Here is a 22,883-nt window from a genome sequence, read left to right as displayed (position 1 = left end):
GCTGTTTTATATTTTACTCTGCGGTATTTTTTTTATGATAATGCAGTTACTATTAAACATAAAGTTATTGCATTTCAAGTAGTTATTTGCTTTTTGTTTGGCATCTATGTCATGTAAAAATAGCATTTTGTGTCACCTACTAAAAATATTCTTGAGAAAACTTTATGAGCTTTGTATATCCATATGCAACATTCCAAAAGGCATGTAAAATTTCTAAAACAATAGCATTTATAAAGCTTAAAAAAATTTAAACTAACCATCGCACACAGATGAATTACTATCTTGGTTAAAATTACCAGTTGGACACTGGCATGTAATTAAGCCTGAAGTGTTTGTACATTTTGCGTATTTACCACATCCAGAATAACCTTGGCAATCTGTCCCTGCTAAAAAGAAATGACTCAAATAAATAAACAAATAAATAAATAAAACAAAATAAATAAACAAAGTTTGTAAAAAAAAGATTTAATATAATAATAAAAACTAAATTTAAAAAATAATTATTTTTTCCCTACTTTTACTTATTATTTTTACTGATTCCGAATTTATCAATTTTGCAGTTAGTATAATAATATAATAATAAAAAAAGAAAAAAAGAAATCAAATTGCTACTCAAAAATTGATTGTCGCATTGAGTCTCTGATATCCATATGAGATGACATAAAGTGACGCTTTTTTAAACTCGTTTTATACTTTTTTTAGTGTTTTACTCTAAATTTAAATTTACTTAGTTTTGCTAACTTTTTATGAGTAAATTGTAACTTACATTGATGTTGCCAGCATTTTCCTAGTGAGTCTCTGACCACTGGCACCTTGTAATAGGGAAGCGCAAAAAAATGGAAATACCGTTAATATATAAACTTTATAGTAAATTTCGATTTTTATATTTATATACAACAACACAAGCCTCTGCAGCTGGCTTTAAAAACATTTGCCTAGAATTCAAATTCAGACTTAGCAATATCTAGGCATTCTTACAAGCCAGCAAGTTTGTTGTCTTAGCATTACAACAACAGTACTTTAGTAGAACAATATCATCATTGCACCTTTTTAGAAATTTCCTCCAAAAAAAATAGCATCAAGTAGACCAGTTCAGGATCTCCTTCAGTTTTTTCTATTCAACTAAAACAAACTGGTTAAATGGATCGCGCCTGCAAAGAGCTTTCTAGATTGGGCTTCTTTTAACATCTTAACACTTGACTCATTTGCTTGACAAATTGTTTCTGAGAATAAAAACTACACTAAAAGAACCTTACATTTAAACGAAAATATTTAAAAAACCTGAAAGTAAAAATAAACAAAAATAAACATTATTTAACAAAAAGAAATTTCAAACAAAAAGAACACTACATATATTGCACTGTTTATAATTTGTTACAATGAGGAAATAGCAACTGTTACGCAATTGTATTTTTAAAAGTTGTTGTTCAACTTTAGATAAAGAATCCTTTTTTTTTTTAAATTCTGCTTTACTCCCAACAAGGCTGCAAGCAACCACTAGTAAGTTGAGAGTTACAAGAAAGAAAAAAAAGAGTTAAAGAGCAAGGTTGACAAAAAACTTGAAAAGTTGAAGGTTGTCTTGAGTCAGTTGAATGAGTCAGGAAAATATGAAGATTTTAAGAAATTTAAATGGGGAAAAAAACTAGACGATTAAAATTTTTTAGAGCATGCAGGGACAAATACAGTAAAACAATGAGACTTTGCTGAATGATGAGTAAAGCAAGAATGATTTTTAGTTGATGAAACTAGATATAATAATTCCTTTGAGCAGCAACCATGATAGTATTTGTAGAAAATAAAAAAAGATGCAACTTTACGACAATGGGAAAGAGGCAAAAGCTTAGCAGATAGAGCAGGTCTAACTACGTTTACAATGCATTTTTGGACCTTGTCTAGAAGAGAAAGAGCATTATTAGAAGAACCAGTCTAAATATGACAACAGTACTCCATACAGGGACAAATAAGAGATTTGTAGAGGTAGAGAATGGAATTAAGAGAAAGAAAATGATGAGTACAATAAAGAGAAGCAACCTTAGCAGATGATAGCAATCGATTGTATATATGATATTCCATGAAAAGTCAGTAGTAAACAATCCCAGAAGACGTAAAGAAGAGGACTCGGTAAGAAGGTTGCCATTCATTAATATAAGAAGGTTGACAGTATTGTGATAGTTGTTTGCAATAAATAACTGAGTTTTGTTGGAGTTAAAATTTACAAGCCACTGTAAGCCCCAATAAGTTACAGAAGTGAGATTAGATTCAAGATCAGCTGCCTGTTCTAAGTGATCGAAAAGAAAAGACTTTTTGTCAAGACAGGAATATAAAGTTGAGTCATCAGCAAAAAAAGCTACTTTAGATGCAAGGTTATCAGGAAGATCATTAAAGTAAATAAAAAATTAAAGAGGATTAAGGATAGAACCTTGAGGTATCCAAGAAATTACTGGAAATAAAGAAGAGTGTTAGCCTTCGAGGATGACTTTAATAAAGCAGTTAGGAAGAAACAATTTGATAATCTCAAAAACTTTACCAGTACACCATATGAAACAAGCTTATGGAGAAGACCAAGCATGCCAAACTTTGTCAAAGGCATTAGATATGTCAAAAGCAATAACCCTAGCCTTTCTGTCTCCATCTAATGTAGCATAAAATCTTTCTGTCACAGCAGTTAGGCAGTCAGTCATAGAGCGAGAGGATCAAAAACCGTATTGATTGTGTGACAGTAAGTTATTTGATTCAAAATGGGATATGAATTTGTTTATTAAGGACTCAAAGACCTTGCTGATAACAGAAAGAAAACTGATCAGACAATAATTGGAGGGGTCAGAATGTTCACTTGAGTTTTTTAAAATTGGGACAACAGATGCCATTTTTCAGCAGGAAGGAAACAAGCACTTAATAAATAGTTTAAAGAGAAATGAAGAGAGCTGGAGTAAATTTTACAAGACTATTACAGGAATGATGTCTGGACCACAAGCTGTAGAAGAGTTTATTCGAGATGTGACTTTAGCAACGAAAGCTGGAGTAATTTGAATGTCTATCAATGTGTTAACCTGCTTAATTGGAATGAAGGAAGAGAATGGCCATAAGATTCAAGAGTTAAATTAGAAGAAAAGTTCTTTGCAAATAGTTCTGCCTTATCCTTGGGAGAGGTAATAAGTCAATGAATGAGAGATGGAATGGAATAGCTGTTTGGTCCTAAGAGAGTTATTTTGAAAAAGATGAAAAAAATGATTACTATTAGATATAGCAGCTGCAAAAGAGGGTGAAAACCATGGTGTAAATGAGGCTTGACTTGAAACCGACAAGAAGAAATAAAAGCTTCCATTTCTGCCTGAATATAGGAAGTTACATAGGAGGCGCATTTTTTAACTGAGAGGGAAAAGACATATGCCCAAGGACCCTCAAAAAGAAAATCACGAAAGAATCCCAGTCAGCTTTAGGATAGTAGTAAAAAGTGTGATGATAGGGTGAGTCCGAAAAGGAAGTAGGAGATAAAAGATTTAAAGAGATCATTGCATGGTTAGAATCACCAAAAGGATAAAAAGGGAAACTAAAAACAAGCTAGGATCAGAGACCAGACATAAATCAAGGAGAAAAGGTAAATGATTAGGGCTGTCAGGAAAATAAGTTACAAAGTTAACTATTTGAGTAAGTGATTGAGAAATGCACAAGTTATAGGCTTTAGTACCGGCAGAGTAAGTGGCATAAGAGCCAAGCAAATCAGTCTGATGAGCATTAAAGTCACCAATAACAATAATATTAGCAGAGGGGTAAAGAGAGAAGGCATGGTCAATTTGATCAAAAATTACATCTAAAAGAGTGCATTCTTGGGAAGAAGGAGAACGATAAAGAACAAAGAGAAAGGTGATAGAGTGAAGTGGTGCTGAGCAGAAGCACATAAAAGAATAGTTAAAGGATTAGAACCTGATTTCATGACAAATAGGTGAATTGATGGGTATATATACCCCAAGCCAAGCATGTGACTATTGGAGTCTTTGCGAATCAAAGGTGAGTACCCATCAACACTGAGTATTACTATAGTCGCTTGCAGTAAACACCTGAGTTTTGTAGGAGTTAAAATTCATAGGAAGCCCAAATCTGTTACAGAAGTGAGATCAGATTCAAGATCCGCTGCTGTTCTAAGTGATTGAAAAGAAAAGATTTTTTGTCAAAACAGGAGTCTAAAGTTGAGTTCACCAAATAGAGTCACTTTAGATGTAAGAATGTCAGGAAGATTTTTAAAGTAAATAAGAAACAATACAGGACCAAAGATAAAACCTTGCGGTACCCTTAGAAGTTATTGGAAATGAAAATTGATTACTAATGAAAAATTCATGGTTTAGTAAAAATCAAACATGGTTCAGTAATAATCAGTATTTGCTTATAAAAGATTAGCTTATAAAACTCCCTTTTTTTAACTTGACAAAACTGATTTTATTTTTAAAATCAAAATAACATTTTCTTCCTAATAATGCTGTTGTTGATACAGCATCTTTATTTTGAATAAGTTTAAAAACCGAAAACTTTTTATTTTAATTGACTATTTAAAATATATTTCTGAAAAATGCTCAAAGTTAATTACAAATAAAATAAAGCAAATAAACTTAATAAACAACTAAATTAACCACTGGTATCCAGTTGATTAATTGCTAGATTAGATAATAACAATTTTTAATTACTATTAGCAATATATTATAACAATTGCATAAAAGAAAAAGACAAAAATAAAAGTAAATTAAAGTGAAAATACAATAGATAATGGAAATAATCAAAACAAAAATTAAAGCTAAAAAGATGATTATGTTACATAAAAAAAGTTCCAAATATTACATAAAAAAAACTAGTGTCACTAAATAATGTTAATAATTAAGGTATTATTATAAATACATAATGTATAATAATACACTGGCTTTTTTGAAACAGAAAGGTAGAAAAATGAAAGATTATCCAAAATGTTAAGTTTAAAGTTTTATAAATAGATATATAGAGTAATAGATTTTTTTAACAAAAAAAAACAAAAAAAAAACAACTAAAAACCATTTATTTTGAGTAAAAAAATCATTTCCCTTCCTGGTTTAGAGTAACAAAAACACACAACGCATTTTTTTTAACATAACTTAAAACATAAACAAAATAAATAATTAATTCTAAGTTGTTGTGAAAATTATCTTAAGGAATTATCCAAAAACTACGCAACGCTAAATTTATTAAGAAAACAGAAGTAGGGGATTTTAAGTTCTTTTATGCAGCGATTTTCATTAAACTTGATGTGCTATTTTAATTTCTTAAATATCTTAAGGCTTAGCAAGGGAAAACTTTTGATCTTTTTTGTTTTGTTTATTATGAAAATTTAGTGTTGCTTAACTTATGAACAATCCCTAAAGCAGGTGTGACTGCACACCTAAAAAACTTCAATGAATAGGGTCTGGGAAAAAAAAAAGTCTTGAAAATTTGAGTCACTTCTGTCCCAAACATGAGAGCAATCAGTTAGTAAAATATTTTTGTATTATTCTTAACCATATTTTTAACTACCAATAAATTTGAAATTTCACACAACTATCTCTGAGTATTTGAAAATTTTTAACTACAAAATACTATTTAAACATATTCAGAAAACAAATTGAAATTTTTGTAAAAAAATTCAGAAAAATACTATGAATAAGATTTAAAAAAATATTTACAGACAAAATAATTACATATTTAAACTATAAATTAATATTTGAAATAATTTTAAAAATATAAATAAGTGTTTACAAAATGCAAGATTTAAAAATAGCTAAAAAATATTATTGTTGACATGCGTAATTTCTAATTTCTTTTTAATTACAATAAATACAAAATAACTTAAAATTTATAAGTATAAAAATTTAGTTTATCAATAAAGAAATACTCTTACCAGCTAAGCAATTAATTATAACTTGCGTAAAAATCAAAAACAGTGATGCAAGAATCCAACAAGTTGTTCTAAGAAAAAAATATTTTTAATTTTACTTTCCATTATTACTATTTTTAAGAGGTATAATGGGATTTGTGGTCATAAATAAACCCTTGTTTTTATTATTTGAAAATATTCTAAAATCTGACACAAAGTACTCTCTTGTCAACATATATTTTAGTGTTATTAAATAACACTAAAATATATATTTATATATTAAATAAAACTAAAATAACTTATTTGAGTTTTATTTAAGCGTTAATCTAAAGTAACTATACAAAAAAAAAGCTTTTCTCATGAATAGTAATGGAGTAATGTGTAAAAGCAGCAGGGAGAAGTTGGACACTGTCATGTTCATAGCCCATTTTTAACTTTACTCTATTTCCAGTTTTATTTTAGGTCTCTTTTAGGTTTATTAAGCTCATCATAGTAATAGAATAATTTAAAATGTATATATGCCATATTATAAGGTAACATGAAATATGGGTGAACAAGTTATTATTAAAAAAGAATATATAGGAGCAGGGGTGCCAAAAGCATTTTTTGGTCTTTAAGATAGCTAACTTCCAGACATGGAGCAAACTCCAAACATTTATATGCTTATACTTATGTCAAATAAGGATGCTTTGCAAAAAATTGCGATGATTGGAGCTTGGGAACAAAAAAGCCACAAAATTTTGGGCCCCTTTGCGCTAAACGTGAGAGCAACAAGTTGATGAAATATTTTTTGTGCTATTCTCAACTAGACTTATATTCATTAATAAATTTTAAGTTTCATAGTATTATCTCTCAGCGTTCAAAAATTATGACAATATAAAACTTGCAACTCCCTCAAATTGAGGGGGGTTTAAACTTTTTATGGTCATAATTTTCGAACACTAAAATATTTTAGTATGAAATTTAAAATTTATCGATGAATATAAGTCTAGTTGAAAATAGTACAAAAAATATTTCATCAAATTGTTGCTCTTACATTTGGGGCAGGAGGGGCATAATTTTGGGGCTTTTTTGTTCCCAAGCATCCAATCATCACAATTTTTTGCAAAGCATCTTTATTTGACATAAGTATAAACATATTAATGCATGGAGTTTGCTTTATTTCTGGAAGTTAACTATCTCAAAGACCAAAAAAATGTTTTTGGCGCCTCTGTATAGGAGGGTGAAAAATTGAACTCCTCGGCCATTTTAAATAACAGGATAAAAATATCTAGATTAGATTATGCATAAAGACCTAGATTAGTTTATGCATTATGTGAATTAGATTATGCATTATAAACTTCAAATTGTTAGCAGTAATTTTACAATATTCTTGAATAATAAAACTTATAACACTCAAAGCTATGTATGTGATGTCAATAAGAATGTAAGTTAGTTGCCTAAAGTTATGAAAGGAATAAGAGTTTAAGGTTGAAAATAAGAAAATAGGTATCCCCTTTAAAAATGTGAGATGTGCATTATAATAGTGATGCTTTAACTACTATTCTATAATAGTGTTTAGTATTCTATAATAGTGAATAGTAGTTAAAGCATCATTACTTAACATTTTTTTAAAACTTGTAATTTTCACTGTTTACATTTTTGATGTTGATGAATGAAACATCATAACTTATTAAAACAAAAGCAAAATGGAAAATCCTTTTTCATTTATGTATTATATTATACTCCAGATGATCGATAGGATTTGCATAACTCATTATACTCTAAAAACTATTGAACTTTTTGTAAAAATACCACTTTTTTCAAACATACTTTGATACGAACTTGCACCTTAACTGAATTTTCTCAAAATATTCAGTGTTGTATGTAAAATGTAAAGGTCATCCAGAGTAAGAAAGCAACATAAACACAACTTTAAAATTTCAATTCAAATGCTTAAATCTCGAGTTATCATGTCTTAAGTTATGGTAAGTATGCAAAAAAATTGAAAACAGAGAAAAATGCAAAACGAAAATAAAATAAACAAATAATTAAGTTGTCTACTCAGTAAGCAACAGCTTGATATGAATCTAATAATTCTTTTTTATTCCTTTTATCACTAAATTGTTTTTTTCTGGCTCAAAATCCCTTTCTACGCTTTTTTTTTATCTGTGAACTTTTTTTCCTTTCGCTTAATGCGTGAATTAAATTTGTTGGCATAGCTTTTGAAATTTCCCCTTTCATACCAAAGATTTCTAAAACCTTCAATATTTCGTTGTGTACATTATTGAAGTGAATAATAGCTTAATATACACTCATTTCTATGGTTTCCCCGCCGATTATGTCAGTTTTTGGTAACCTTGACCATACGAGTCCATTTAGGGCCTCATTTGCGTTCTGGGTTTTTCAATGTAAACATTTATTTAACAAATCCTCATCCATTAAATCCTTTAAAAAGGGTAGAAGTAAACGCTTTATCCAAAATGAGATTGTATTGGAGGGATTGTTTTGGCTCTTGGTCCAGTACTTGCACCAACTGTTGGTATCTCGAGAGCAAAATTTATGACGCTTAAGCGGATTTTTTTTGATCCAAGAAAGTTTTTATTTTTTGTTTTAAAGGTATTTTTTATTTACTTATTTTGATAAATATTTTCATGAGCTTTTTAGTATTAATTATTAAAACAATTTAAATTTAAACACGCGCAGATTTCCAAAGAACAAACTTTTGTAAATAAGATAAAAGGCCGAGTGAATAAAAATAAGCAATTGCTTTTACTTAGTAATTGGTCAGCTTTACGTGAGTAAAAACTTAATAAATTTTGATTAACTTTTTATTTACGTAAAGCTGAACAATTACTGAGTAATTTGCTTAACTTTATATGAATAAAAATTTAAGCAAAACTCCTTAGTTTTTATTCATGTAAAGCTGATCAATTACTGAGTAAAAGCAATTGCTCATTTTTATTCACCCGTCCTAAAGTATAAAATGTACCACAAAACAACTTTTCAGCCTAATTATCTTTATGAGTATTGTTTGTGACTTCAAAGCATGATTACTTAGACCGCTGAAGAAGTAGCTGATCGGTAAAGAGAAAAATCAAGAAATCAGTTTTTTCGGCATTTAGTTTAATACAATTTAGATTACAGTAACTATTGCATGTTTTTATAAGCTTTTAGAAACCAGAGATGGTAGAGCCTAAAAGTATGATATCATCCGCATATGCTTCCACACCAGTAGTTGAAATATAGGAACAAGTATACCTCAAAGTGTTTTCCTCCGTACCCAGTAAAAAGTTGATGTTAAGTGTTTGGTGGGGGGAGAAGGTAGTGGGTATGGGGTATGGGGAAAGATTAAGAATGGGGCAACAGGTTTAATTTTTTTCTGAAGATGGCATTTATGATTAACACATTTTAGTGATGCTTTTAGATGACTTTTATCATACCTATTACTTACATTAAACTCTTAACAACCTAAAATTTAAACTCTAAACTAAAATTTACTAAGTTATTTTACTTCACAATTATCTTTAATATGATAAGAAAGATTTAATATTACTGCATTTATACTAGACTAGCTACTTTGTTGATTTCTGATAATTTTTGATAACTTTTAGTTTACAGAAAGTTTTCTCAGCATAAGCAGATGTAATAACATGTAAAGTAGATTTTATAAAGTATAGTCAAGTTAGAACGATCTAGGGCTATCTGTTTCTCTATCGAGAATGGAAGTACGTCTTTATTTATAGGTCAGTCGACGGTAATGGAGATTTTGATGTGAACAAATCTTTTAAAGTATCGTACTACTATTTCTTCAATGTTTATGTTGTTTCTGTATATATTTTTCATATGTTTACAAACATATGTTTACAAATCATATGTTTACAAACAATACGAGCACAATAATAAACATAAATGACATTTGGTAAAAGTGTTTCTACCGAAGTTTAAAGACCGCTTTTAATTTTGAACACCACAGAAGTACCTTCTCTACAGAGTTCAATGTCAATGCTTTGTTTTTCAAATTAACTAAAACTAAACAGCAAATGATGCAGCATTACTGTTTTCTAAAGTACAGACGTCTATAAATGTATATCACCTGACTTTAAAACCGATTGTTTAAGAAACTAACATCAGATTAGTTCTTGAAATACTAATAGTAGAACTAATAACTAAAAAAGAAAACTGGGCTAACTAAACTTCATCATAGATTGTGACTAAAATTTCAGAAGCATATGACCGTGTTATATGTACTTTTTGATAAAAAAAAGTTGATAAATGCTTTTGTCATTATACACCAATTATGTTTTATAACTCGTTAATCATTTATCTGGCTTTACGATAGACTCATTAATTATTTTTGATTTTTTAACAAAAAATAACTCCTTATTTACTATTTAATTTCTTTTTTTCTAATCTCATACTTTGTTTTGCTAACCATGCTTTATAACTCCAAAGGTAGAAACGTCTGCTGTTTGTTTAATGTTGGTACAATTTGATAGAAAACCTATCATTTAAATCTTTACGGGACACACACTCCACTGGTTGACGATTATTTATTTATAACAGAAAAAACACAAAACCCTTAAATTTTTGCTATCTTGACCCTTGATGTGAGAGCAACGCAAATATTAATAAATATTTACCGATTTCAAATTTTGTTAATTTTTAGGCCTTCAAAAATTACAGTTAAGATTTATGTAAAATGAACATCTTACAAATGACAAACAATCTAATATTAATAAACATTTAAGCTCATACATTAGTTACAAAAATGTAACCAGTTATCATCGCTTAATACTAATTGTTATTATTAAATATAAATATAAAATGTCAAGTGAACAAAGTTACGTACTTGTTTTTTATGATTAATTTTATAATAAAAATAAAAATAACAATAATAACAGATATTATATATATATATATATATATATATATATATATATATATATATATATATATATATATATATATATATTAGGCAGAGAAAAATTGATAAGCTTACTTTTGCTTCATAATGACTAAAACCTAATTTTGCTTCAGTAATAAAGTCCACTGTTCAAAAAATTTTTTATGTATGCTTTGTTGTATAATAAAATCAGCAAACTTAAACCGATTCTAAAGATGAAGATTACACATGCAAAAAGAATTTTTATATATTTGTTAACAATATCGGCTTTAAAAAATGTTCTATAGATTACTTAAGCTCTTTAGTTGCTATTGAGATAAGTAAAAACAATTCATAAGTTTTTATCTAATTTCGTCTTGTTGTGTAATTAGGGTAAGCAACTGCGCAGATTTTCCCGATATTGAAAATAATGACCCGGATTTTCGAAAGTCATGAAAATTAGTTTGAAAATTTTTAAATTTTAGAATTTAATCAAAGTTAAATTAAATATAAATATATCATTAAAAACCGAAACCAATTTACAAAGCTTTAAATGTCTGTCTTCAAAATAAACGGTTTTATTTATCTTAAGATGGCGCTAGGGTCAGTTGTTATTTTTATTTAGATGGCGTTGTTTTCAGTTATTTTTACCTTTTATTTAGCCACCAAATACTTAATTTGAAAAAATGTAGTTAATTTTTATAGATTACTTCAAATATAAATTAAATGTTAAATGAGTGTTTATGGATGCGCATTTTTTTAATTTCCTTTTTTAATTGAAAAACGTTTTTATAAAAGGAGCTAAATCACATTCAACATGCTTTGAGAAAAAAACAAACAAAAAAAAAACTAATGATTAGTCGAAGTATTCTTTGAATCTCAATAATTTTGCAATCCTAAATAAAGATGATTAAAAGTTTTTATTCATATTAACATTGTTACTAACATAGTTACTAACAGAGTTAGATTTGTATCTTTTCAATAAAGAATCCAAATGTTGAAATAAAAATCTTAATTTTGAAAAAAAAACGGACTTAATCCCTATTAGAGAAAAAAGCACTTCAGTTGACGGTTGAATTTCTCTTAAATTGAGTGAAAATTCACGCATTATTTTACAGAACTCAAAAATATTTTTTAAAGTGAAAGTTACCTTGAAAATCGAATTTAATCAAGCGCAAAAACTTAAAATTGTAATCGTATCATCTGTCATTGACTGTTTAGTCATATAACTTTTTGGATTTCTATAAAAGTAAAGGCTTCACAAAGAAAAATGCTTTTCTTAAAGTAAAAAAATAAATACTTATCTAAACGCAATTTTGATTTTTAACTGTTGGAATGACATCATAAGCGATTTTAAAAATATAGTTCGCTATTGCAAATCATTAATGAACAACATTAATATTTAATATATTAAAATAATAATTGGAAGAATTTTTTTTAGTAATATACTAGCCTCTGCATAATTGTGGAGGGGAGAGGGGAAGGGAGCCTAATAATTATTGGGAGTACGCACAAGGTGTTGTAATTGTTGGGATAGGTAGAGAAACTTTCCAACTATTGATGGTTGTGAGGGGGGAGGGAGTCAATAGATTAGATAATTGAGGTTTTATTTATTTATTTGCTTTTTTGTTTTTTTTTATGGGGAACGGGGCAGGCCCGTAGAACCGGGTGGGAGAAAGGAGGGTGGGGAGGGGCACTTGCCCCACCCCCCCATAATTTTTCAAATAAATAATTTTGAATGTGACTGAAAAAATGACTAAAAAAAAAGAGGTCCCAAAAACTATTTCGGTCCCCTTAATGCAGGATTGCCCCCCCCCCCCATATAACTTTTGTTCCTTCGGGTCTGCGGGGAACGTTGTTAAGAAGAGTGTATGTATTATTAGATTGGGGATTAGTAATTAATTAAAATCTAGGAGATTTTTTTCAAAAAATTTAATGAACAACACCTGCCCTTTTCCCTACAATTAGTCCGGGGAAAGTAATACTTTTTAAAATTTTTTTTTGAACTTTCAAATATTAATTTAGATTCCCAGCCGGCAAACAACGTTGAAACCTAACGTTGAATTTACGTTGATTCGACGCAAAAAAACGTATCAATAACGTTGAATTTACGTTGAAACAACGTTTATAATGACAGTTTTTTTAACGTTGATTTTAAAGATTAAACCGACTGTTAGAAAACATTTTGTAATTACAGAAACCGTTGATAAAAACTGTGATCATCATCAAAACGTACTATGCATGTCCAATAGTGTTGTTGTACATCTCTATTATATTATCAAGGTATATTATGGATATTAAATCTACTCATAGTCTATACTTAGACTATTTAGAACTTTTTCAGCTTAATTTAGATAAAATAGCATGATTATAGTTTTATTGAAAAATATATTTAAATATTACATACATTTACATATAATTGAATAAAATCTATATTAATTTCTCTAATTTCTTCTCTTTTCCATCACCTTTTTGAAATGGAGCATATTTTAGAAAGTTAACCGAGGTTTCTTTTGCTCCGTTGAATACAATAGAAGAAGCTGTAAATAAAAAAAATATATTTAAAAAAATCAGAAAGCGAAGATTTGAAAAAAAATATAATAAATGGAAAAGTGTTACAACTTATAAAGGTATACCTTTTACAACGCCATATTAGTGTTCTTAAATATATTTTTCCACCTTTGCCCTTTATATCCATGGAGGCCTTAAAATTTTTCGAAAATATTCTGAATTTTAAAAGAAAATATAACTGTTAGACAGGGCTGTCCCGAAGTGATCTCTCATTAAGGGAGGGGGGTGGATGGGGGGGGGGGTTGTTGTATGTATTTTTTGCCAACTAGAGACACACAAAAAAAAGGTCCTCAATATTTGCAATATTTGCCAACTATAGTTCCAAACTTGCTAAATGTACCAACTCAAATGCTTATATGACAGCATTGGGGGGTGGAACAACCCCTACACACCTGCTCGGGACGGCCTTGCTGTTAGATGATTATTAATAACTTTTTCAAATATTTAATTTAAATGAAACAACTTTTTTACAAAATAAACTGGTAATCAAAATATTAAACTTTTCTAACATTGAAAAGTAATTATTGGGGTGGCCACATAAAACTTTCATTAAAAAAAATGGATTTTAGAGGAGATTTAGCATCTAATTTAGAGGATTTTTTTCGTTTTTATTTAAGTTTAACATTCATGTTTTTACACTTATGGGGCTTGGACAGGGGTCAATAATGTCATTTTTTATGTTAAATATCATGCATTTGCTAAAGCAACTTTTTACAATCCCTTGCACTTTCAGGTGTTAACCAGTTTTGAAGACCAAGAATGGGTATTTTAAATATTATACTTCCATCAAGAAATAAAAAAGAGGAGTTTTGTATTTGTGAATTCAAATTTTTCACAATCCTGTTTGCTTTCTGTGGTATTAAAATAGTTATATGAATAGTTATATATTTTGTAACAAAATAACTCTTCTTACTACATTATTTAAAAAATAATAATTTTAATATTTAGATATAATGTCTGAAGAGAATTTAGATTTTATTTCCAGAAACTTAAGCCAATTCTTCTCGGCATTTTAGTGCAGTCAATGCTTTGGTACCTGAAGGACTATAAACAGTTTTATCACTAATCCAACTAGATGGAATTACACCTTCTTCTCCTTGTAAGTCTTTACTTCAAACAGCTCCACAAACTTGATTTTGAAAATATTATATGAACTAATAATAAGTATTTACATATATTAATATAAGTGTACTAACAGGCCTAGTTAAACTAGCTAAATCTTGACATTTTATACCCATGATACTTGCTAAACAATAATATTAGTAGACATTATTAGTAAAGATAAGATTTTCTATATTTTATAAATTTATTATATTTTAAATTCATTTTTATTAATATATTTATTATTCTATTAATCTGCATAGTTCTGAATATATTATGTTTAAATAACTCAAGGCATCAAAGGAAAATAATGAAAGAACCCCAGGTTGCTAAAACATAAATATCTACATAAGAGTAATACGGAATATTGAACAAAAATAGATAATATTCATTAATAATATAAAATATAATAGTATAATATAAGGTATATAACACAACAATATCTAAGTTTGATTGATAATATAAAAACACTAAAAATTAAAAAATAAAACATATCAATAAATAATAAATTATCATTCAAACAATTTTAAACACAAAAAAATAACTTGTTATTTTTTACTCATCTTCATCTAATAAACATTGCTATTAATGCCAATTTTTAATACCACCTTATTAGTATTTTTGTTTTTATAAAAATAAAAATATTATATTATATCAGTTAATTTTTCGGCTTTTCTTATTTTACTTCAAACATCAACTCAATCCTAGGATTTTTTCATAATTGAGTTTTTTTTTTGGAAATGTTGAATTAACACTGAAAACAAAATATTAGTAGACAAGAAAAAAATATTTCTTTATTGAAATACATGTAAATATTTATAACAATCAATCTAATTTCTTTTCTTTTCCGCCACCTTTTCGAAATGGAGCGTATTTTAAGAAGTCAGACAAAATGCCATCAATTAAAGTTTCAGTCGCTCCATCGCATTTAATAGAAGAAGCTGTAAATAAAAATGAAAAAGTTTTACATATGTTATAAAGGTATACCTTTTACAACACCATATAAATTAGTGCTCTTAAAGCATATTTTTCCACCTTTCCCCTTCATATTCATGGAGGCCATAAAATTGTTGGAAAATATTTAAAATTTTAATAGATAAGAGAACTAAAATTAATTGTGTGAGAACTAAAAATAACTTTTTTTTTCAAATATTTAAATTGAACTCATATTCAAAAAAATTTTTCTAAATAAATTATTCCTTAAAATTCATCAATAATTAAAAATTATTTTGATTACCTTAGCATTATTTTGTGAATTCAGTCTTTTAAAGATAATTACACAAACTAATTGTAATTGATTCAACTAAATAAAAAGAAACATGCAAAGCTAATTGTTTGAAAGCTATTGTTTGAAATTTTAATTATCTTTATACAAATAATCATATATTTTTAAGCGACTAATAAAAATGACATTTAATTAAAATCACTTTATTTGTTCTGCTAAAATTTATTAATAACTTTAATCCTGCTCTAAAACGATACAAAAATGTTTTTTGTTTTTATATTGTCCTGGTCATGACATTAAATTATTCCTATATTAGAACAGGCATATTTTTTAGCAAAGCTAAAGACTTATCTCGGTGAAGGAAAGCTTGGATATAAAACTCTCAATTTCATCGTAGGAGGAGCTTTTAAACCTGGTCTGGTAATCTTCTGGTAGTATAATAAGAAAAAAATAATCAGTCCTGATCTGAATAACAAGTTAACACCAGCAATGGCATCTGGTTGTAAAAATTGCCTAACCTTGCTCATAATGTATTACCCTAACCTCGCTCATAATGTATTATAATCATATTAATGAAAATGAAACTGTGGACATTAAACATGAATTGCACTAAACCATTGAAATTATACTACCAAATAAGAAGCCATTGTTTTAATATATACAGTTATAAGTTTTTATAAGTTTTGACATAAAGCTGTAGACATAAAATTAAAAAAAGTTCTGACTTAAGGATATAACTATTTAATAAAATACTTAAGACTCACCCATGATGATTGTGTTTTTTTCGTCATCTAATATCTTGTCCTCTTCATCAAATTCAGCTACTGAAGAAATAAACCTTATTTGGCTTATAAATTCACTATTATGAGCAGGCTTGGTCACTGTGTTTTGGCTTTGTAGCTCATTTCTTATATCAGTAAGTAAATATAACTCTCTCTTTTGAAACTCTATAAATAAAATAGTTTCACAAAATAACTTTTGTTGAATATTTTTACAAACTTAATAAACTTAAATAAAAATTCACTAAATAATAAATAATAACATGACCTTTAGCAATCAATAACAAACCAACATTATCTAATTTTGGTACTTTGTTTCCTTTTTTCTTATCCCTATTGACAATAGGGATAATTATTGATAGGTATGTTACATGAAATTTTTAAATTGATTAATTTATAGATTGTTATATATCATTAAAAAGAGCTATAATTCAGTATTTTAATGGTGAAAAAATTAAGAAAATCGAACAATTCAACAAAAAGTTATAAGGTTTTAAGTAACAAATTTTTGATATATGGATTTCTTGAAGAAACTGTGGTCAAAATTAAGTTATTCTTAACGTAAATTGTTATAACTTTGTCAATTATTATCAAAACGCCTACCACTTGGTATCAAAAGAAAGGTGTAAAAGTGAACTACAAATTTTTAATAGTTTTGAGCAACAGGCGTATTTAGGGGGCTAGAGGGGCACCAAACCACCACTTATACCGTCTAAAAAATCATTTTTTTAAAAAGAAAATGAGCTTATCTTTACAAAATTTGTAATTTTTAAATTTAACAAACTGATTAAATTTGCTTCCAGACCATTGCCAAATATGAGATGTGTATTTTTGAGTTAAGGGTGGATGGTGGTGTGATGGTAACACAGCATATTATCAAAAATGACAAATTAACAAAAATATCTCTATTTTTATTAAAATAAATAAACCTAATACAAAATTCAAAAATTCAAATTCACTTCTTTACAACATATATTAATGGTATAAAGATTGACTTTGGGTAAGGGGCGTATGCCCCCCTACGCCTTTTGAACCTAAAAAAAATTTAAAAAGTGTTTTAATAATTTTAATAAATTTAAACTGATACTATTTAAAATAATGGAAATTAGTATAAAATTTTTTTTTACCACATTACCAGAGGCATCAAAGAATCTATATTTTTATAAAACAGAGCATTGTAACCGTTTCCCTCTTTAATCTAAAAAAAAAAGAAAAACTAAATATTATTTTGAAAGAAAAATTGTAATAAATTTGTCTTGGCTTTTAGTTAATGATTAAAAATTGAAGTTTTAGTAATGAAATTTAATAATCATTGTTAACGATAGACACGACGAGAACGTAAGCCAGAGCCGTCTATCATAAAGTTGCAAATCACATCATTTGCAATTTAGACATTCCATGCTAAATCAGCATGACATGTCACTTTTTATTTTTGGTTCTGCAAGTTTTCACATTATTTTGAATTTTTTTTTTTTGTCAATTAAACCTAAAATCATTAAAAATAAAGGTAATTAAAAAACTACTCTATTTAATCCAATATAGTGAAAAAATTATTTAATGTATCCAATATTTTGCATTAACACTTTAAAAAATTACAACATGTAATTTGAAAGACTATACATTAAATTTCATTTGGATTGTATATTGAATCTCCAAAAAAATCTATTCGATATTTACTAATACAACTTTTTAATACATGTGAAAACTAACAAAGGCATAAACAAGTTTACATGTGCAGGCTAACCTGAACTGACTTGGTATCTTTTTGCAAGTCACACCACTTGCGGTACCTAATTTGCAAGTCACACCACTTGCAGTACCTATTTTGCAAGTCACACCACTTGCGGGTACCATTTTGCAAGTCACACCACTTGCAGTACCTGTTTTGCAAGTCACACCACTTGCGGGTACCATTTTGCAAGTCACACCACTTGCAGTACCTGTTTTGCAAGTCACACCACTTGCAGGTACCATTTTGAAAGGCACATCACTTGCGGTACCTAATTTGCAAGTCACACCACTTGCAGTATCTAATTTGCAAGTCACACCACTTGCAGTACTTGGCTTGCCTATTTTGCAAGTCTATCTTACCTATTTTACAAGCCGCACCTATTGCTGGTGCTTTATTTATATACATATATATAATATACATTTATATAACATTTAACTTTATTTATATATAATATACTTACATTACAAACTAATATTATTACAGTTTATTACATGTTCACTTAAAAAACCACAGTCATTTTATAAAAATATCAACTCTCCTGATATAACATCAGCTGCAAGCTGGAGTTTTTTCATGCAATAGTCAATAGCTTCTGAATCAGTTTCATCTTTTTTCCAGTACGAGATAGTGTAAATTCTGTCTTCATTCCTTTTATTTATTTTTTCTACTCTCCCATCATACAAGACAGACTTCAATTTGTCTGTGTCGTACCATTCGTGACAGAGTTTTCTGCCTACAATTTTTTAAAAGAGTGTGCATTATTTATATGATTTTAGATTAGATAGTATAAATGTTTTATCATTACTTAAACAAGTAAAATAAAGAACCTTACCAGTGGTAACAGAAGGAGACACAACTAAAAATTAAAAGAAAAAGTATTATTTAAGTAAAATAAAATTATCAATAATAAACTAAATAAGTGTAAAAAATGAAAAAGACACTCTCACCAGGGGCAACAGAAGGAGGGGCAACTAAAGATAACAAGAAAAAAGATTTTTATGTAATAGGTAACAATTTCATAAATTAAATTTTTACTCTTAGCAGAAAAAAACTTAATGTGAAATCTTAATTTAACTCTAGTGGTTCTAGTAATAGAACCACTAGAGTTAAATTAAAATTTAAAAATCCGTCAAAGTTAGGAACTAGTAAACATTATAACTCATCAAATCATTCAACTTTATTTTACTTACTATTTCTTTTCAAATCACCTAAAAAAAAAAAAAGAATGTAGTCAATTAAAATAAATTAAACTAAATAGCTTTTAAATAAGAACTGATTGGATAAAATAGTTATTGGACACATGGCACTATACTTTAAACAAATTAAAAAACAATATAATTATATATTAACTTTCCTTACTGATTTCCTTTTCTAATTGACCTATAGAGAAATAAAGTATTATTAAGTAAAACTATGAGTATAATGGATAGACAGCATAAAATACTGTTAGTCTCTAATACAATGTATAAAACTTTCAAATACAAGTAATGCTGATTGAATAATAAAACCAAATTTTAAATAGTAAATTACTAACAGAAATAACTTAAAAAATAATACTAACTAATTCTCTCTAGCGCTTGTTGATCTAAAGAATCAAAACTTCAAACTCATCAATTAAGTTTCATTAACAAACATAAATTTAAAACGTAAAATAATTATATTTATAAATTTAAGTAAGAACTTTTTATACTTTTAGCAAACCACTTTATAAAAAGTGAAATACAAATAACATATTACTAAACTAAAAGGTGAAATACAAATAACTAATACTAAACTAAATTAACTAACTGATGTTTACATTGTCTGCATTTTTGTCGAACAAATTTCTCTGAGACAACTCATCGATTAGATCGGAGTGTTTAGCCATTTTTATAAAATGGCTAAACACTCCGATCTAATCGTTTTTTTGCTAAATCCAATAATATTACTTTATTTTAAACAGACTTTATAAGTATCATATTGATAAATCTATACCCAATAATATTAGACATAATATAATATATTATGTCTAATATTATTGGGTATTAATAATACTATTATATATTATTTAATAATTTATTATACTAATACTATTAGTCTAATAGTATTAGTATAATAAATTATTAAATAATATATAATAGTATTATTAATACCCAATAATATTAGACATTATATATTATATTATGTCTAATATTATTGGGTATAGATTTAATATTAGATATAATAGATATAATATTATATAATAGATATAATAAACATAATATTATGTCTAATATTATTGTCTAATATTAATAATAGTATTATAAATATTAGACAATAATATTAGTAATAATATTTTATAGTATTATTTAATTAGTAATAATATTTTATAGTATTATAATATTATGAAAACATGTATTATATTTTCTATTAGAAAAACTTTTTAATAGTAATTGTTATTGACTTATAAAAACGAATATTTAATATCCTTCAGTACCCCCCCCCCCCTTCTCCCCCAAACAGAAGTCGGAAAAACAAAATTTAGGTACCAAAAGTGAGGGTAAAAATAGGGTATCTGCTAGTTAAAATAAATTCATGAAATTTGGCATGTGCATAGAAAACATATAAACTTAAAAAAAAGAATAGGATAGAAAAAAAAAAGATAATATCTTTAACATTTACTAAGCACAAGAAGTACAACACACTTTTTGATATCAATAAATAACACTTTAACTTACGTCAATATAATAAAAAAATACTCTTTAAAAAAGTTCAACTATTCTACTTTTAGAAAAACTTCTAAGTTAATATAAAATTCTAAAAAAATATGCTACAAAACACCATCCTACCATACTGCCTAAACGCGAAGTTCTAAAAACGTGGAACAGTTTTTTAGCACAAAAATCGGTTCCGTAAAACGCGGGATGTAACATACCTATTATTGACAATAGGGATCCTTATTGACCCCTGCTTTAAAAATTTTTTTCTTTTTTTTTTTCTTTCTCAACTAATTTGCTTGAATCATCATGTGGTAAAATTAAATCTGGAGATTTTGACTGATTTTTATCATTAAAAGCAGCTGATTGAGCATGGCCCATATTTCTAAAACCATCCAATCATTCGATTATTTTTACCCATTATAGAGGGCAGAAACTGATAAATCACAACTCATGTATTTATTGTTAATATAGAGGCAAATCCTTAAAACTTAATTGAATTGTAAAACTTGACTCAAAATCACTAAAAATCAACATTTATTTCATTTAATATGGTTTTTACAATTGTAAATAGAAATGATTAGAATTTACAATTGTATATTCAGAACTTGAACAAAAAAATGAACATAAAATGTGTAAGTACCTCTGCAAATTAAAAAAAAACTAACAAGCAAAATTGAAATTTAAAATAACAATAGTAAAACATAATTGCAAATTATGTAGTAATATGTACAATAGTATTGTATACTAAAAGTTACTTTAACTGTACATTTTTCACAAGGATTGTATCCGTTATGATTAATTGCATTAATCATATTAATTAAATTAATGAGCAGCTGTGGCGCAGTGGTTAGAGTTATGGCTCAGAACCCAGAGGTCCTAGGTTCGACGCCAGCTCTAGCCCAACAAGCGACATTGGTACGGAAGGAGACGTTAACTTCCTGTTAAATGCTCTCCTGCGGTGCTCTGTGATAAGACCGTAAGGACTTCTGGGAGCACCTAAAATAACTACAAAAAAAAAAAAAAAAAAAAAAAATTGCACTTTTAATAAATGCACTTGCAGGCGCATAACATATAAATGCCCTAATAACTACATATTTTTTTGTCTTAAAAATATCCCATCTAACTGAAATAGTCTTTATTCATTAAAAAAATCAAAAATTAAATCATCAATATTAGATGGTTTAGATTTTCCATAATATAATCCACAATAAAAGGGTTAAAATTTACTTTTCTACTTAAAATAGACCAAAAGTTCATTGATGTAGACCTAAATAAAGGTAAACCATCAATATTTACATCAATAAGTATTGTTTCATTTATGAAAAATACAGAAACAGCATTTAGTATACCAGTCTCAAGAAACAGTAACTGATTTTGGAGTCTGAAGCAAAGTTCTTTTATCAGACAATGCCCCCAATGCTGAGAAGGGCATCGTCTGATAAAAGAACTTTGTCTTGAGACTTGTATACAAAAAGCTGTTTCTGCAGATCGCAGAGGCTTCTTCTGCTATCAGTATAGCTAACAGCTTGTTAAAACTCATTCACGTGAACAGCAGTGCTCTACTGCCCATTTCGCCAGTTTATGAAATATGAATACAAAGTATAAGGTTTTTGAAAATTCAAAATTCAAAATTTCACATATAAACACCTCTGTGTTGCACATTATACTTAAATATTATTTCAACTACTTTTTTGGATTTAATTTTACTTTAAAACTTGTTTTACTTTAAGTACCAACTCGACATATGGTTTTTTTATAATTGAGTTTTTTTGTCAGCGTTGATTTAATGTTGAAACAACGTTAAATAAACAACATTTAAACCATAACGTTGTTTTAACGTTGTGACATAGTTGAACAACGTTGAAACAATGCTTCAACCAAATTTCAATGTTGAAACAACGTAGAGATGCCGACTGGGTTACTTGGAGTGTGTTCATCTTAATTTTCATATCAAAAAAGCTTAAATTGTAACAGTCAAAAATATTAAACGAATTTGGCCATTTTTTGTTTTGTATCTATTACTGGCTAGGAACAAATCATTAGTTTTCTTAATTCAAAAAA

At 27.7% G+C, this 22,883-nt stretch overlaps 1 protein-coding gene and 1 long non-coding RNA gene across 8 annotated transcripts in view; both read right to left on the bottom strand.

Annotated features, from left to right (window-relative positions):
• The window catches only part of LOC100202622 (fibrillin-1), a 68,606-nt gene extending 57,438 nt beyond the window's left edge, over positions 1–11,168 (bottom strand). The window contains exons 1-3 of the mRNA XM_065800438.1: positions 10,854–11,168; positions 5,897–5,964; positions 258–386 (exon numbers count right to left, since the gene is read on the bottom strand). Of these exons, the coding sequence (XP_065656510.1) occupies positions 258–386; positions 5,897–5,964; positions 10,854–10,864 (208 nt within the window). The 5' untranslated portion in view covers positions 10,865–11,168. The remainder of the gene's footprint in view (positions 1–257; positions 387–5,896; positions 5,965–10,853) is intronic.
• Positions 11,169–15,105: 3,937 nt separating this feature from the next.
• On the bottom strand, positions 15,106–21,006 carry LOC136081967 (uncharacterized). Of its 7 annotated transcripts, XR_010639292.1 has the most exons (7): positions 20,841–21,006; positions 19,504–19,524; positions 19,335–19,352; positions 18,977–19,115; positions 16,398–18,877; positions 15,646–15,711; positions 15,106–15,349 (listed from the first exon to the last, which is right to left on the bottom strand). It is a non-coding gene; the product is annotated as an uncharacterized LOC136081967 (long non-coding RNA). The 7 variants fall into 7 exon arrangements; XR_010639295.1 differs by lacking the exons at positions 19,335–19,352; positions 19,504–19,524; positions 20,841–21,006 and having other exon boundaries at positions 15,160–15,349; positions 16,398–17,446; positions 17,540–17,610; positions 18,605–18,877; positions 18,977–19,322; XR_010639293.1 differs by lacking the exons at positions 19,335–19,352; positions 19,504–19,524; positions 20,841–21,006 and having other exon boundaries at positions 15,157–15,349; positions 16,398–17,446; positions 17,540–18,877; positions 18,977–19,322.
• Between the last annotated feature and the right edge of the window lie 1,877 nt (positions 21,007–22,883).

This window comes from Hydra vulgaris, chromosome 06 (genome assembly GCF_038396675.1).
Source record: "Hydra vulgaris chromosome 06, alternate assembly HydraT2T_AEP".
NCBI classification, from domain to species: Eukaryota; Metazoa; Cnidaria; class Hydrozoa; order Anthoathecata; family Hydridae; genus Hydra; species Hydra vulgaris.
This window is presented reverse-complemented; position numbering and strand designations above follow the sequence as displayed.